The 13,820-nt window shown below is 44.7% G+C and overlaps 1 protein-coding gene across 1 annotated transcript in view; it reads right to left on the bottom strand.

Annotated features, from left to right (window-relative positions):
• The window catches only part of SEMA5A (semaphorin 5A), a 302,092-nt gene that overhangs the window by 245,636 nt on the left and 42,636 nt on the right, over positions 1 to 13,820 (bottom strand). The window contains exon 2 of the mRNA XM_056109051.1: positions 7,499 to 7,598. Within this exon, the coding sequence (XP_055965026.1) occupies positions 7,499 to 7,598 (100 nt within the window). The remainder of the gene's footprint in view (positions 1 to 7,498; positions 7,599 to 13,820) is intronic.

Here is a 13,820-nt window from a genome sequence, read left to right as displayed (position 1 = left end):
CTGAGTGCAGAGCCACAAGTAACCCCTGAGCATCACTGGGTGTCTCCCAAAAACAAGCCAAGAAAAGTGAAATTAACAAGGCTATCATCCTGCTCTGTGCCTCCACTAAGGTCCCTTTGTAACCCAAGAAAATGGGACTACTAATAACAGATGACTGGTTAAAGAAACTTTGGTACATCTACACTATGTAGCTGTTAGAAAAGATGAAGTCATGAAATTGACATACAAGTGGTACTACATGGAAAATATCATGCTAAACGAAATGAGTCAGAAAGAAAGGGACAGACATAGAAAGATCGTATTCATCTGGGGAACATAAAGTAACAAAATAGGAGACTAGCACCCAAGAATAGCTGAGATAAGTACCAGGAAGTTTACTCCATGTCTTGGAGGCCAGCCACAAAGGCTAGGGGAAAAGGCAGCTCAGATAAAGAAGGGAGCACCAAATAAAGGGTGTTGGGAGGACCCTCTCAGGATGGGAGATGCGTGCTGAGAATAGACTATAGACCGAACATGATTGCCACTCAATGCCTCTTTTGCAAACCACAGCACCCAAAAGGAGAGAACAAAAGGGAATGCCCTGCCACAGAGGCAGGGTGGGATGGGGGGATGGGGGCTGGGAGGGATACTAGGATCCATGGTAGTGGGGAATGGGCACTGGTGGAGGGATGGGTATTTGATCATTGTATAACTGAAATCTAAGCACAAAAAGTTGTATGTCTACAACTGTACCTCATGGTGCTTCACTAATAAGAATTAAAAAAAAAATTAAAAGTAAATCAAAAAAAAAAAGAAAGAAAGAAAGAAAAAAGAAAATGGGCCTGTGAGTTTCAATCTCCAGAGCCTCCAGAGTTTGCACAAGACCTGAAGGAAGTATTCCTACTGAGTCATCATAGGGGGTTTGACTATATCCTACAGCTCTATGCTCATATTATATGGAAATCTGTTAAAGAATAACAAGATATTCAACAATGAGGTGACAAGGAGACACAGGTAAAAGTCCAAGAAACAAACCAAAAGGCTGAATGAGAAAAATTTAAACTATGTTCAATTAAAAGTACCAGAGCAATAATGCAATGAGGAGTACTCTTATCTTGCATGTAGCTGACCCAAGTTCAATCCCTGTCACCTCAGATAGTTCCCTGAGCACCACCAGAAGTGATCCTTGAGTGCAGAGTCAGGAGTAAGGCCCTCAGCATAACTGGGGTAGGCCCAAATCAAGGAAAATAAGTTCTTTTTACATTACTGATGCATGGGCTCAAATTTTATGAAAGTACTGAAAATCTGAGGCTTCAGTGATTGTACAGCAAATGGGGAACTTGCCTTACACATGGCCAATCTGAGTTCAATACCCAGCACTATATACGAGACCCTGAGCCTCATCAGGAGTGGTTCCTGAGCACAGAGCGAGGAAGATGGCCCTGAGCAGTGCTGGGAATGTCCCCTCAAAAAAGTATGGACAATTTGTAAATACCATGAATGTTAAACAATGGGTATGAATGAGTGAGCAATTCAGAAAACATCTGAATTCAGCACAGTATAGAGAACGAAATCACTAGTAGTTCTAATAACAGTGAATATGGAACACCAAAGAGGGAAAGGTTCATTTGGAAGATTGGAAGTTACCTACTCTCTCACCATCTACTTTGTATGGTACTATAGATTATGGCACTTAGTTACTTATTTTTTTTAAAGTTGGGGAACACATCCTGTATGCTCACAGCATGCTCCTGGCTCTGCACTCAGAGATCAGTCCAGTAAGGGCTTAGGAAACCATATGTGGTGCCAAGAGTGAATCCATGTCAGTTGCATGTAAGGGCAATTACATTACCAGCTATACTATCACTCTGGCCCCAAGAATTATTCCTATACCAACTTTGTGAAGTCTTATTGCTATCCACGGTCCACGGTCCTCCCGTTGTTCATCGATTTGCTCGAGCAGGCCCAGTAACGTCTCCATCATGAGACTTGTTGCTACTGTGTTTGGCATATCGAATACATCATGGGTAGCTTGCCAGGCTCTGCCGTGTGGGCGAGATACTCTCGGTAGCTTGCCGTGCTCTCCGAGAGGGGCGGAGGAATCGAACTCAGGTCGCCCATGTTGGCCACTTGTAAGGCAAACACCCTACTGCTGTGCTATCGCTCCAGCCCAAAGCTAAATAACAAAACAAATTAAAAAACATTTTAAATAGGTATTTCATGAAAATAAAAATGTTTCTGAAACTTCTTTCAGCAGTAATTTTTTCTTATAGTGTATTTTTCTTCAAAAATACATTAATTTGGTCAGAAAGTAAGAAACAGGGCCAGAGTAGTGGATTGGGTGCTTGCCTTGCATGCAGTGTCAATCCCCAGCATCCTTTATGGTTCTAAGCACTGCCAGGAGAAATCCCTGAGGACAGAACGAGGAGTAAGCCCTGAGTGCTACAGAGTATGGTTCCCAAATAAAACAAACAAAACAAACTCCATGGACAGAAGCTTTACCCTGATTTTCTCTTTCCATGAAATTTATTTCAGGAATTTAGATCACGTAATTTGCATTTTTTTGGACTCTGGACTCAAGGGAACCCGGAACAGACATCCTCTGCCTGCTTCCCCCAGTCTCTAGTGACCCAGGGATCACACCCATAAGCCACACCCTGCCAACACCAGATCTTCATCGACCACCCACCAGAATTTATGGATGCTCCTCCCAGACAGGAGTATAAAAGGAGGCTCCAGAACTATGCCACTGGACTCCGCACCAGGCTGTGGGGTGGGTGAGAGCCCTCCCCACCCCAAGGGAACCAGCCCCAGCAGCCGACCTCCACTGCCCAACCACCGCAACATTCCAGGCCACTTTACTTATTGCTATAAAACCTTTTACTTTATAATTATCTACACATAGTACATACTCAGGGCTGGAGCGATAGCACAGCAGGTAGGGCATTTGCCTTGCATGCAGCCAACCTGGCCGATCAGGGTTCGATTCCTCCGCCCCTCTCGGAGAACCCAGCATGCTACCAAGAGTATCTGGCCCGCACAACAAAGCCTGGCAAGCTACCTGTGACGTATTCGATATGCCAAACACAGTAACAACAAGTCTCACAATAGAGACAGTACTGGGCCCGCTCGAGCAAATCGCTGAACAAGGGGACATCAGTTCAGTATATACTCATTCATTTTGAAATTTATCCCTTTTAAGACATGTATTGAAACTACTTTTACATAATGAAAATTACTTTAATAGGTTTTGTGACAAATAAGTACACAAATCACTCACAACACACAATCTCAAAAGTATAAAGAAAGAGAAATCAGATAATGTTTGAGAGTAAGTGAAAAGTTTAATAAGACTGTTTCTAAAACTGTGCATTTTTTGTTTATGCTTTACTGTAACTTCCACATCTTCTCAAATAAAAATGACTGAGTCTCATCATTGAAAACACAAACATTATTAAATTTTAAAGAGGCTTGGGCAAAAAAGGATATGAATGTCAATGAGTCTGAAATAAAATGAAAGATAATGTGCATCTTGGAAATGGTTTAAGTTTACAGATACTTCCAGAAATTGCACAAATTTAAATGCAAATACTTCTGGCATTACTTAAGCAGAAATCACCTAAAAGAGGTTTATCTTCTGCAGCACAACAGACTCCATGACTTAAGGAAAGCAAAAAATCTTTATCTAAATACAACCTCAACTGTTGAGAATCACTGGCATCAAGAAAAGCCAGCCAACGAACATCTTTACGATGCCTGGTGCCAGCCATGAATATATAGAAGATTTTTATTGTCTTTTCCTACAGTTCTGATATTAAGACCATTCCAGATTTCTGAGATACACACCTGCTGTCTAAACTTTTTGGCTAGGTCAAGTGCATTCAGACAGGAACCTGAAGGCTGAGTTATTTTTAAAGCTTTATATTGGGCTCACACTCCCTCCCAAATTTACTGCGCTTAATCCCACCATGTTTCCGAGGTACAATCCCTCTTCTTATTCAGAGCTGTTTGCCAGAAATGCGTACACACACTGATGCCGAAACCCTCAGACCTCAGCGCTTCCCGAACACCGCTTCCTGGCACGGTTACTACAACAATTGCTTTTCGTGGATTATTTCCCCTAATCCTCACAACAGCTGAAAGCAGGAGAAATTATTACCTCAAGTACAAAGATGAGAATTAGACTCTGCTGTGCACTATGGGCCACGCAACTAAGCAAGTTCAGTCCACATTCCTTCTTTCATTTATTTATGGACTCCGCTCTGTGCCAGGGACTGTTTCAGAATCTAACCTAAGCGGTGTGTACAGCAGGCAAAGTACTTGCCTTCCACATGGCTGACCCATGTCCAGTCCGCAGCACTGCATCATGATCCCACAAACCATGTCAAGAGTCATGCTTGAACAAAGAGCCAGGAGTAAGCGCTGAGCACTGCCAGGTATGGCCCCAAAATCAAAACACCAGTACCACTACTACTACGACTACTACTAGAATAAGTTGTGCTTTCAGCTCTACTAACCTAAATTTTAAAGTAATTGGAGATTCTTGACTTTGATGTGCTTAGCCTGCTAATCCCCACCTGCTTTGGTCAACATGACCTACAGCATGCTGGGTTAACTCACTCATTGACTGAATCCTCACTGGGGACACTGAGTTGAGATCCTAGGGACATTGGGATATAGACATCCAAGGATGCTGGAATGCAGTTCTCAAAAAATAAAACTGGATAGAGACCTCCAGGGACCCTTTGGGAAAAAGTCCCTGGGACCACTGTCACGGGCGAACTTCAATCAAGGGAAGACACTAGGACATCTGTGACAGGTCTCAATGTTCTTTGCAAATTTATTACCTCCCCTAGCAGAATCTGTGTCTCTAACCAAAAGCCATCCACCTGCAGTGTGCATGCGCACATGTGCAACGCTGTCTGCAGAGCACCAGGAACTGCAGAGAATCGGAGCCAGGCCTTAGGGAACCATGCTCACAAGATCTTTAGGGGGAGAAATGCCAGCCCAGCTATGCCTGCTGGGGGCATGTTTGCATCTTCTCCCTTAGAAAGGGGCCCCTTCCTGATGGGCTACAAGAGCACTCTTCCTTAGAGGTAAGGGGGTGGCTTCGAACCCATTGTGCCTCAGTGGACCTGTCAAATGGAGGAATGGGGAGTAAATTGGTCCCAATCCTGAGTCCAATTTCCTCTGAGTTTCTACATAGAGGAAAGAGGCACATCTACAAAGAGAATTCTGGAAAAACAAAGAGTGGATCAACACTGAGCTTCTTCCGTGAGGAGAAAGTCAGCTGCAAGTTAGAGAAACACAGAAACGCCAAGCATATCCTCTACCCTGTGAAAGTTGTGACCGGATGGAGGGGATGATGCTCTCAAGAATGAACGCAGAGGAGGCAGAGACGAAGTGAGCTGGCGGGTGTGCCAACGGGACCATGCAGGGCAGGACATGGCACAGATGGTGACATGGTGCTCAGGTTGTGTGGAAGGTCCCCGAGGAGACTGACTGGGATGGAGAGCATTCCCTCAGAGCAAATGACAGGTTACCAAATGTGCAGGCATGAAAGGTAAACATCTTTTTATTTGGTTTTGGATTTTAGGCCATACTGGTGGTGCTTACAGCTTACAGGGCTCTGTACTCGGGCATTTCCTGGGCCCGAGCAAGCGCTGGAGGTGTTCAAGGAACCAGATGTGGTGCTGGGGTCCAAAGGGTCTGCTGCGTGCAAGGAAAGTGTCTTCCCCTCTGCCTTTTCTCTCTGGCCCAAAAGGGAGCCATGCGAAGTTATGAGAAACGTAAATAATTCACTTTCCTGAACTATATGAGAATGTTAGAAAGAGATGGAGAGACAGAGACAGATATAGAGAGGGGATGACACAGTCGATGATGTTGGACAACAAGTCAGCATGGCAGAGGGCTTTGGGCCACCTCCATAGCCCGCCTTTCTCTGCTGGCATCTACTGAAAGGGACACACTGCAGATTACCTTGGCATTGCTATGCAGGAAGAGGAGAGACTAGTGATAAACCCCACAATGCAAGAGCCCAGACGCCCAGAGTCAGGGTTCAGTGGAAGTCAGGATCGAACCCCCAGCATCCCTGATGGGTAAAAATGCAAACACATCATGCCAAGTAAGTCCATTCAATGCACACCCACCATCCACCCAAAAGCATCAAGAAAAGCAGGTACCATGTTCAGTGTCAGGAACTAAAACAACTGTGCTCACCTCACTAAAAGCTACACAAGCACACATCTTAGTGTTTGGGAGGATGGACTAGATGCACGAGCACTCTTTAAGATCTGAGAGCGGAGATCTGTGATTCTAGAAACTGCTCAGTGTTTGCTGGCAGGCCCAAAGACAAAGCCCCAGTTGGCCTCACTCAAGGGCTCCACACACAGCCTTTCTAGTTATGAAATTCATGTTTCGTAATCTAGTCAATTTGGCCAGAACAGATGTGAGTCCTCTTTCTCACAAAGGACTTCCCTTGGAAACCAGAGAAATTCAAATTTATAAATGGTCTCTGGCATCAAGTGCAATGTCATGTTTCGATGAGATGATAGGGAACATTCTTCATTCATCATCATGAAAATATACTGGTAGAATGGGGCCCGAGAGATAGTACAGAGAGTAAGGCACTTGCCATGCACATGTTCTCCCCACCCCCCACCACCCAGGTTTGATCACCAGCACCCCAAATGGTCCCCTGAGCACTTCCAGTAGTGGTCCTTGAACACAGGGCCAGGAGTAGCCACTGAGCTCTGCTGGATGGACCCAAACCCCAAAACAACAACAAAAATATTGGCAAGGTAGGTGAGGGAAAAGTAGCAATCATGTCTGTTTCTCAAGGAAGTAATCAGGAGCTTGGGGGAAACCATTCAAGATCAGTTCTGATTCTGTTTCAATGGTCTCACCAGCAACCAAAAAGAGAAATACCTAAATAGAGCGATGTGTGTATTTGAAAGGATAAAACTAATAAAAGCAGCTTCCTTTGATTCTCAAAAGACTGGTAAGTGGCTTTATCCAGGTCACAAAGAAAGGTGCCAGTTGTCTTGGATGGCACAAAAAAGCCTGAGTTCTAAACCTGTCCCAAGAGTGTAGTGATAAATCAGAAATGTGTTCGTGAGGTCAAAGTGCCTGCTGGATCTACCGCTTGGATCCATCTTTCATAAGACAACCACCCCCTGCCCCTGTTAGATATTTTTCTATTTTTGCTCCAATTTTCTCCTCTCTAAAGTGAGAGATGTTGACAAGACCTCCCTGTCAGACTTCATGGATGGGGGGAAAAAATGAGTTAATTCATGCTGCAACAGTTTGTGACATGACACAGAGATGGCCCAACAAACACGTGCTGTAAAGAACAGTACCCGCTTTCACCCATGTGAGGAATGCACCTTACAACACTCATATCATATCTCATTATGAGAAGAAACAGCACTCTACCCTCAGTAAGTACTGCAGAAAAGTTCATGTGCCCCACATGGAAATTCAAAAGCAGCTACAGCAGCAAAACATTAAGGTCTCTCACCTTGCTCCAACCACAAGTTCTTTCTGTCCTGGGTCAAATGTTAACTGCGAGAAATCCACTGCATTCTTCGCTCTGAACTCCCGCAACCAGGGGCCAATTTCTAAATAGGAAAAGCAAATAAATAACAAGATAAAAATGTATGATTTCCTTCCTCTGCAGAGCACAGCATCCATCAGGCAGCCAACATGACATTTCAGAGAGGGCAGGAAGCCCCCCTCCCCGAGGGGATGGTTTAGGGGCCACCAGATTTTCCCATGAGGGTTTCACAGAAGCCATGCTGAGGATGTGCTCAGCGAGGCAGCCATGGTGGTCTGCAGGCCAGAGGTTCTGGGCAGTGTAGAAAATAGGACGCTCACCAGACTCATCAGAGCCATAGGGAAAGCAAACAAGACCATTTCCTGTGCAATTGGACTGAAATTTGATGAAGCCTGGGAAAAATCACCAAAGCACTCCTGGGGGACAAGGACAAGCCCAGTGGTGCCATTGGCCTTCTTTCCAAGGGAACATGCCCTCTCTGCGTCCTTCGGGTTTCTTGTCTGACCCCACAATCAGGCTGATTCCACATTTCGGTTCTCCCGGAAGAGCAATCCAAAGAATCCAGTGGCCTGTAGGCTCATTTGCAATTTTTTAAAATCTGTTTTCATTTTTTATTTTTTTTTAAATTTTTAATAGTGAGACATCATGAGGTACAGTTGCAGACTTTGCAATTTTTTAAGGGAAACCCAGAACGAGCCATTCTTGGAGACAGGCTTCATTCCCAGACGCCGTTCACCTGAGGCTGGTCTTCTGATTGACTTCATCATTATGACACAGCAGTGTTTGAAGGAGAATCAAATGTTGCTTCATGAACTGTTTTTGCTCACTTTTTTTTTCTTTTTGGGTCACACCCAGCAATGCACAGAGGTTACTCCTGGCTCAGGATGTGACATGACACAGAGATGGCCCAACAAACACGTGCTGTAAAGAACAGTACCCGCACCCATGCACCATTACTCCTGGCAGTGCTTGGGGGACCATATGGGATGCTGGACCCGGGTGGGCCACGTGCAAGGCAAACGCCCTACCCACTGTGCTATTGTTCCAGCCCCACTTTTGCTCACTTCTGACAATGAAAAATTATTCAGAAAACTGTCTGTTGGTTCTGTGAACTCCTCATCATTATTCTGAGGGGAAAAAATACCTGTTATTGGTTCTTTCCCTCTTGGATTTAATATTTTGAGTGACATCACAGTGAGGATGGAAGTGGCACATGATAACTGTCAGATGAACAAAGTCCTTAGTTTGAGGGGAAACATTCACAGCATAGTAATAGTCTCAACAAATATGAATGCGAAATCTAGGTCTCATGAGAAAATGTGTCTTTGTCCATGTTCTGCAGCATGTTTGTTGATGTGAACGAAACAGATTATTTTCAAGGAAGAACTCTTCTATAAGAGATATGACATTTCTCTGTTATCAGTTATTGGGGGAAATTACAGGGATTGAAAGCATTATCTGTTGAAAAAAAACAGCATTGAATTATCAAAAGATCTGCATTTAATTTCCAAAATGTTGACCTTCTTGCTATCTTGATCATTTTAGTACCTTATAGACAAGTTGTTTAAAATAAAATGGTTATTTATAGCAAAGCATGCATGGGAGTTATAAAAGTATTAAACAATGATTCTGTGGGAGTTTATATCTCAGTCAGTGAACTACCCTAACGTCTTCTTAATATTTACTGTCTCACCTTGGTGATACAGACCTTAACATACACGGTAGTTGCAGGGTTACAGGAGGTATTCATACACAGAATGGAAGCGTGGGACCAGAAAGATGGTAGACGGGGAGTTAAGATGCTTGTTTGGCACGTGGTTGATTCTGGTTCAGTCCCCTGCACCACATAAATTCCCCTGAGCATCACAAGTTGTGACCCCAAATCCCCCAGCACCTAACAACAAAAGAAAGCAGAGTTGCCTGGATTCAAGCCCAGGGATGCTCAGCAAGTGGGGACAGAGCGCCCCCTGTGGCCAGAGCTGACACTGCCCATCCTCACTCCCCTTTGACTCACTTCTGGGGAGACAGAACCCTGAGACTCTCAGGTCTGTGTGGGGCTTTGTGCCTCCAAGAACCAGAATACGGGGACATGTACATGATTTGTAATTTAGAGGAAAAAAAAAAACACGTGCAGGGAAGTAGAGAGAATAAGCAGATTCCAGACAGAAGAGAATTAAAGGGGGAGGTGTGAGATGTTTTGAGCAACTATGGGGGTGGGATCAGAGAAAGTGGGCAGAGGTCACAGCAGTGAGCACAGAGGAGAGGGGAGGTAGATGGAGGTGACAGCATGTGAATGCGGAGGAGAAAGAGGGAGGAGGAGGAGGAGGTCACAGTGTATGAGCACAGAGGAGAGGAGGAGGAGGAGGAGGAGGAGGAGGAAGAGGAGGAGGCGGAGGAGGAGGAGGAGGAGGATGAAGGTCACAGTGTGTGAGCACAGAGAAAAGGAGGAGCAGGAGGAGCAGGAGGAGGAGGAGGAGGAGGAGGAGGAGCAGGAGGAGAAGGAGCAGGAGGGGGTGGAGGTCACAGCCTGTGAGCAGGACTGATTCCTAGGCCCCAGCAAAGCATCTTCCAGCCCTCAGTTTCCCCTTGGGAGAGGGCGGGGGAGAGGAAAGAACAAGGAACTACTGGGGAGCAGGGGTCAGGAGAGAAGAGACAATAAAACAAACCAAAATGGCTTGCTGTTAAGTTTCAATTGACCTCTTCTGTGACTGAAAGGCTCTGAAAAGTTTTCCAGCAAACACTCAACACTTCAAAGCAAGTATCAGAGGAATATAAAAGGACCACTGATAGACAGGAGAAACTAGGAAATTGGGGGAAAGTAAGTGACTTCTCAAAGCCCAACCTTTAGAAGGAGGAAGGAAGGTAGAAAAAGAAGGCAAGGTGGGAAAGATGCACTGGTCTGATGACTAGGGAGAGAGTGCCCAGAGAACCAGTGAAAGAGCAAAGGACTTTCAAGAAGGAAAGAGAAGCATGAGGACAAAGAAAGAGCAGGTGTGGGACAAAGGTCTGGGGCCGGGTGAGGTGTAATTTCCCGGGGGCTGTGCTGCCCTCAGCAAGCCTCACAGAAAGTTAGAGATTACTATAGAATCACTGTGGGCCAAACATTCAGTGCTGAAAGGAAACCCAAGGACAGGACCACAGCCTGGGGCCTCTGAGGGCGCTGGGAGGTGCCACTGACTAGAACCCAGCTAACAGAGCCAGGAACACAAGCTCTAGTCAAAGCGCTGAGTCGGCAGTGGAAGGGAAGGACAGATGGCCAGGCCGGGTTTCCTCTTCTAGGATAGAAACTGGAGCCACATAAAAGCACAGACACTAAGAAAAGGCACAGAAGGAAGCGAGTGCAAGCACTTCCCTTGCACTAGGTCTTCCTTTTCAGGCAATGCATTGGAAGAAAATGGCCAACAGGATCCACAATGGATAAACGTTTTAGAGACTTTGGTCCCAATACTGAGCAAAAGGAAGAGCTTTACTTCCTAAAATACCATCAAATGGTAAAAGGAGTTTTGGAAGAGAGGGGGGCATAAAACCCTCAGCAGCACATAATTCTGTCAATATTTAATTTTCCTTATACAAACTTCTAATAAGCGTCCCCAGCAACATCACTTTTTCATGATGATCAGAGTAAGAGAGTCTGCATATTTGTTTCTGTTTTGATTTTCTTGTACATCTCCCCCAGAAAGCTGGACTGTGTTTAATCTGCCTATTACACAGACAGCACCATGAGTGCTTGGGGAAATAGGGGTTGGAGGCACGGGGGGAGGGGGAGGGGTGTTCAGCACCAAATCCTTTCTGGACCTGAAAATATTCCTGCATCAACAGCTAGCCTTTCAATTTCCCTAGAAACTCAGGATCACCATGCTCCAGCCACTTTTCAAACTCCAATCCTTTCTCATCTGCTTCAATTCCAATATTTCCCTCATCCTTAATCCCATTCCGAATCACCAATTTTGCCAATGTTGCCAAGTTCCTTTACATATCTCCATGTAAAAAACAAAAGATCTTTTAAAATATATTTTTTCATGACTCATAACAGCCAAACAAAATATACAGGAAACTCTCAAATACAGTTCAATAATTCTACAAATCCAATTTCATGGGTAAATTTTAACAACTCCTTAAGGAACATATAATCCCACCTATATAGAACCTTCTCAGAGATAAGATAAAGAGATAAAGCATCTCATATAGATGTGAAGCTAGTATGATCTTGATTATCTGTATACTAAGGCTGAACAGACCATTATAAGGAAGGAAAATATGGGTCAACCTTCTTTGAGAATATGGTTGAAAACATTTCTAAGAATTACCAAATAACAATCTTTAAATTCCCCTCTCACTGCCTCGTATCTAGAAAAGGATAGGACTTATCCCAGAAATGCAGAAGTGATTCAAGAAAGATTTTACCATGTAAGAAAAATCTATGGGTCTAATTCACCATCATGATAACAGATTTCAACCACAGAATGAATTCATTATCAATGTTGCTTTTAAGGGAATGGAGAGAAAATGCACCGTTATGGGCCAGAAAACCTACGGGGGGTTAAGTATCACAAAGGGTTGGAGAGAATCTTATCCTAGGCTAGTGGTGGGGAAGAAGCTTATGCGATGCCAATGAAATATCAGAGAGGATTAGGTGAGCTGAAAGGGTCACAGGGCACATGGGGGGGGGCGGTGGTGAGCGGGAGGGGGGATAAGATATACTTTTGAATACTCTCGACCTCATAAATGCTTGTTCCTTTTCCCAAATTAACTTTCCCCCTCCCTGATCTTGCAGGCTGATCTTGCAGCCTCCTTCAGGAGGTGCTGAAAGAACCCTAAGGTGGTGTGGAAGTCAAGTATGGGGGCCCATACAACCAGACCTGTGAAATGAAGCAGTCATATAAAACCTATAATTTGAGTTGAATACTCTGTGGGCTGGACTTACAGCACAGCAGGTAGGGCATTTGTCTTGCACGCAGCTAACCCGGATTCGATTCCTCCACCCCTCTTGAAGAGGCCAGCAAGCTACTGAGAGGATCTCGCCCACACGGCAAAGCCTGGCAAGCTCCCCGTGGCATATTCGATAAGCCAAAAACAGTAACAAGTCTCACAATTTGTTGTGAAATGTTACTGGTGCCCGCTCGAGCAAATGGATGAACAATGGGAGGACAGGGCTACTCTGTAGATCAGTTTTAATGTCTGATGCTAACTCCCAGCTAATCCATTCATCAAGGAAAACACAACCATTGAAATGTGGCCTCTTGCAATGGCTTTCTGTGAGTTTCTAAGAGAAAGGCAGGTGGGCAGGTGGCACTCAAGCATTCAGGGGGTGAGAGCCACCTCCCCAGGCCTGCCACTAATGGACAAAGGACCCGGAACAGACAAACAGGGCCCCAGGCTGGTGCGAGTTGGTTTATTTCCCTCCTCACCAGCACAGTCTGATCTCTCCCCTTACAACACAATCGTAGTTGTAGTTTTGGTGGTAGTCTCAGTCATCATAGTTCCATCATCATAGTCTCCTCATAAACCTCAAAGTCCTCTACTTTGTTATCTCTTCTTTCTCATAGTAGTCTCATAATCCCTTCTTTCCCCTTACAGCATAGTTATAAAGAAATCACGAAGGGTGGGGGTACATAGGTGGGGTTGAACTCTGTCATAACAACAAACAGAGGTAAATCCCCTCCCTCAGGGAAGTTTGAGGAAATTAACTCAAGGGCAAACTCTCATCTGAGGTTCAGCACTCTAGATTACTAACAGAACTGCTCAAGGGCAGGATTCCATCCTACTGCTTTCTCCTTTCCTCAGCTAGTAACCCATTTAAACAATCATAGTAAATTTACTTCTTATAGTATTTCTAGTCATTTTGTATGAACACAGTAAGAGATATATTAAGTTTAAAGGTTGGCATTTCCTGGGGACATCTTGCTATAGATCCCAGACCACAGTTGTCAGGCCAGGTTAGTTTTTCCTAACCCCAACAGGGTCCTTATTCAGTTACTTCTTTTTTGGGTCATGGCAGAGTTTGTCCCAGGACTGTGCTCTTAACTTATTATACCAATGGTGCTTAGCTTGTCTCCTTTCAATTCCAGAGTAGCTTACAGCTTGCCCCGGGTCCATCAGTCCCTCTTCGGGACCCTGCTCTTGGAGTGCTAAGAACTTAGGGCAACTGAAGCTTAAGTCAAGTAAATATGGATGCCCAGGAGTAAATATTATTTTGGAATCAATTAACTCCCACGTTACAAAGCATAGCATGAATTGTCTTCCTGTGTCTATACAACAAGGACATTGCTAAACCATGCAAAGGACA

This window comes from Sorex fumeus, unplaced genomic scaffold (assembly GCF_029834395.1).
Source record: "Sorex fumeus unplaced genomic scaffold, SorFum_2.1 ptg000264l, whole genome shotgun sequence".
In the NCBI taxonomy this organism is placed as follows: Eukaryota; Metazoa; Chordata; class Mammalia; order Eulipotyphla; family Soricidae; genus Sorex; species Sorex fumeus.
Note: the sequence above shows the minus strand (reverse complement) of the source record. Positions and strands in the feature narration are given on the sequence as shown.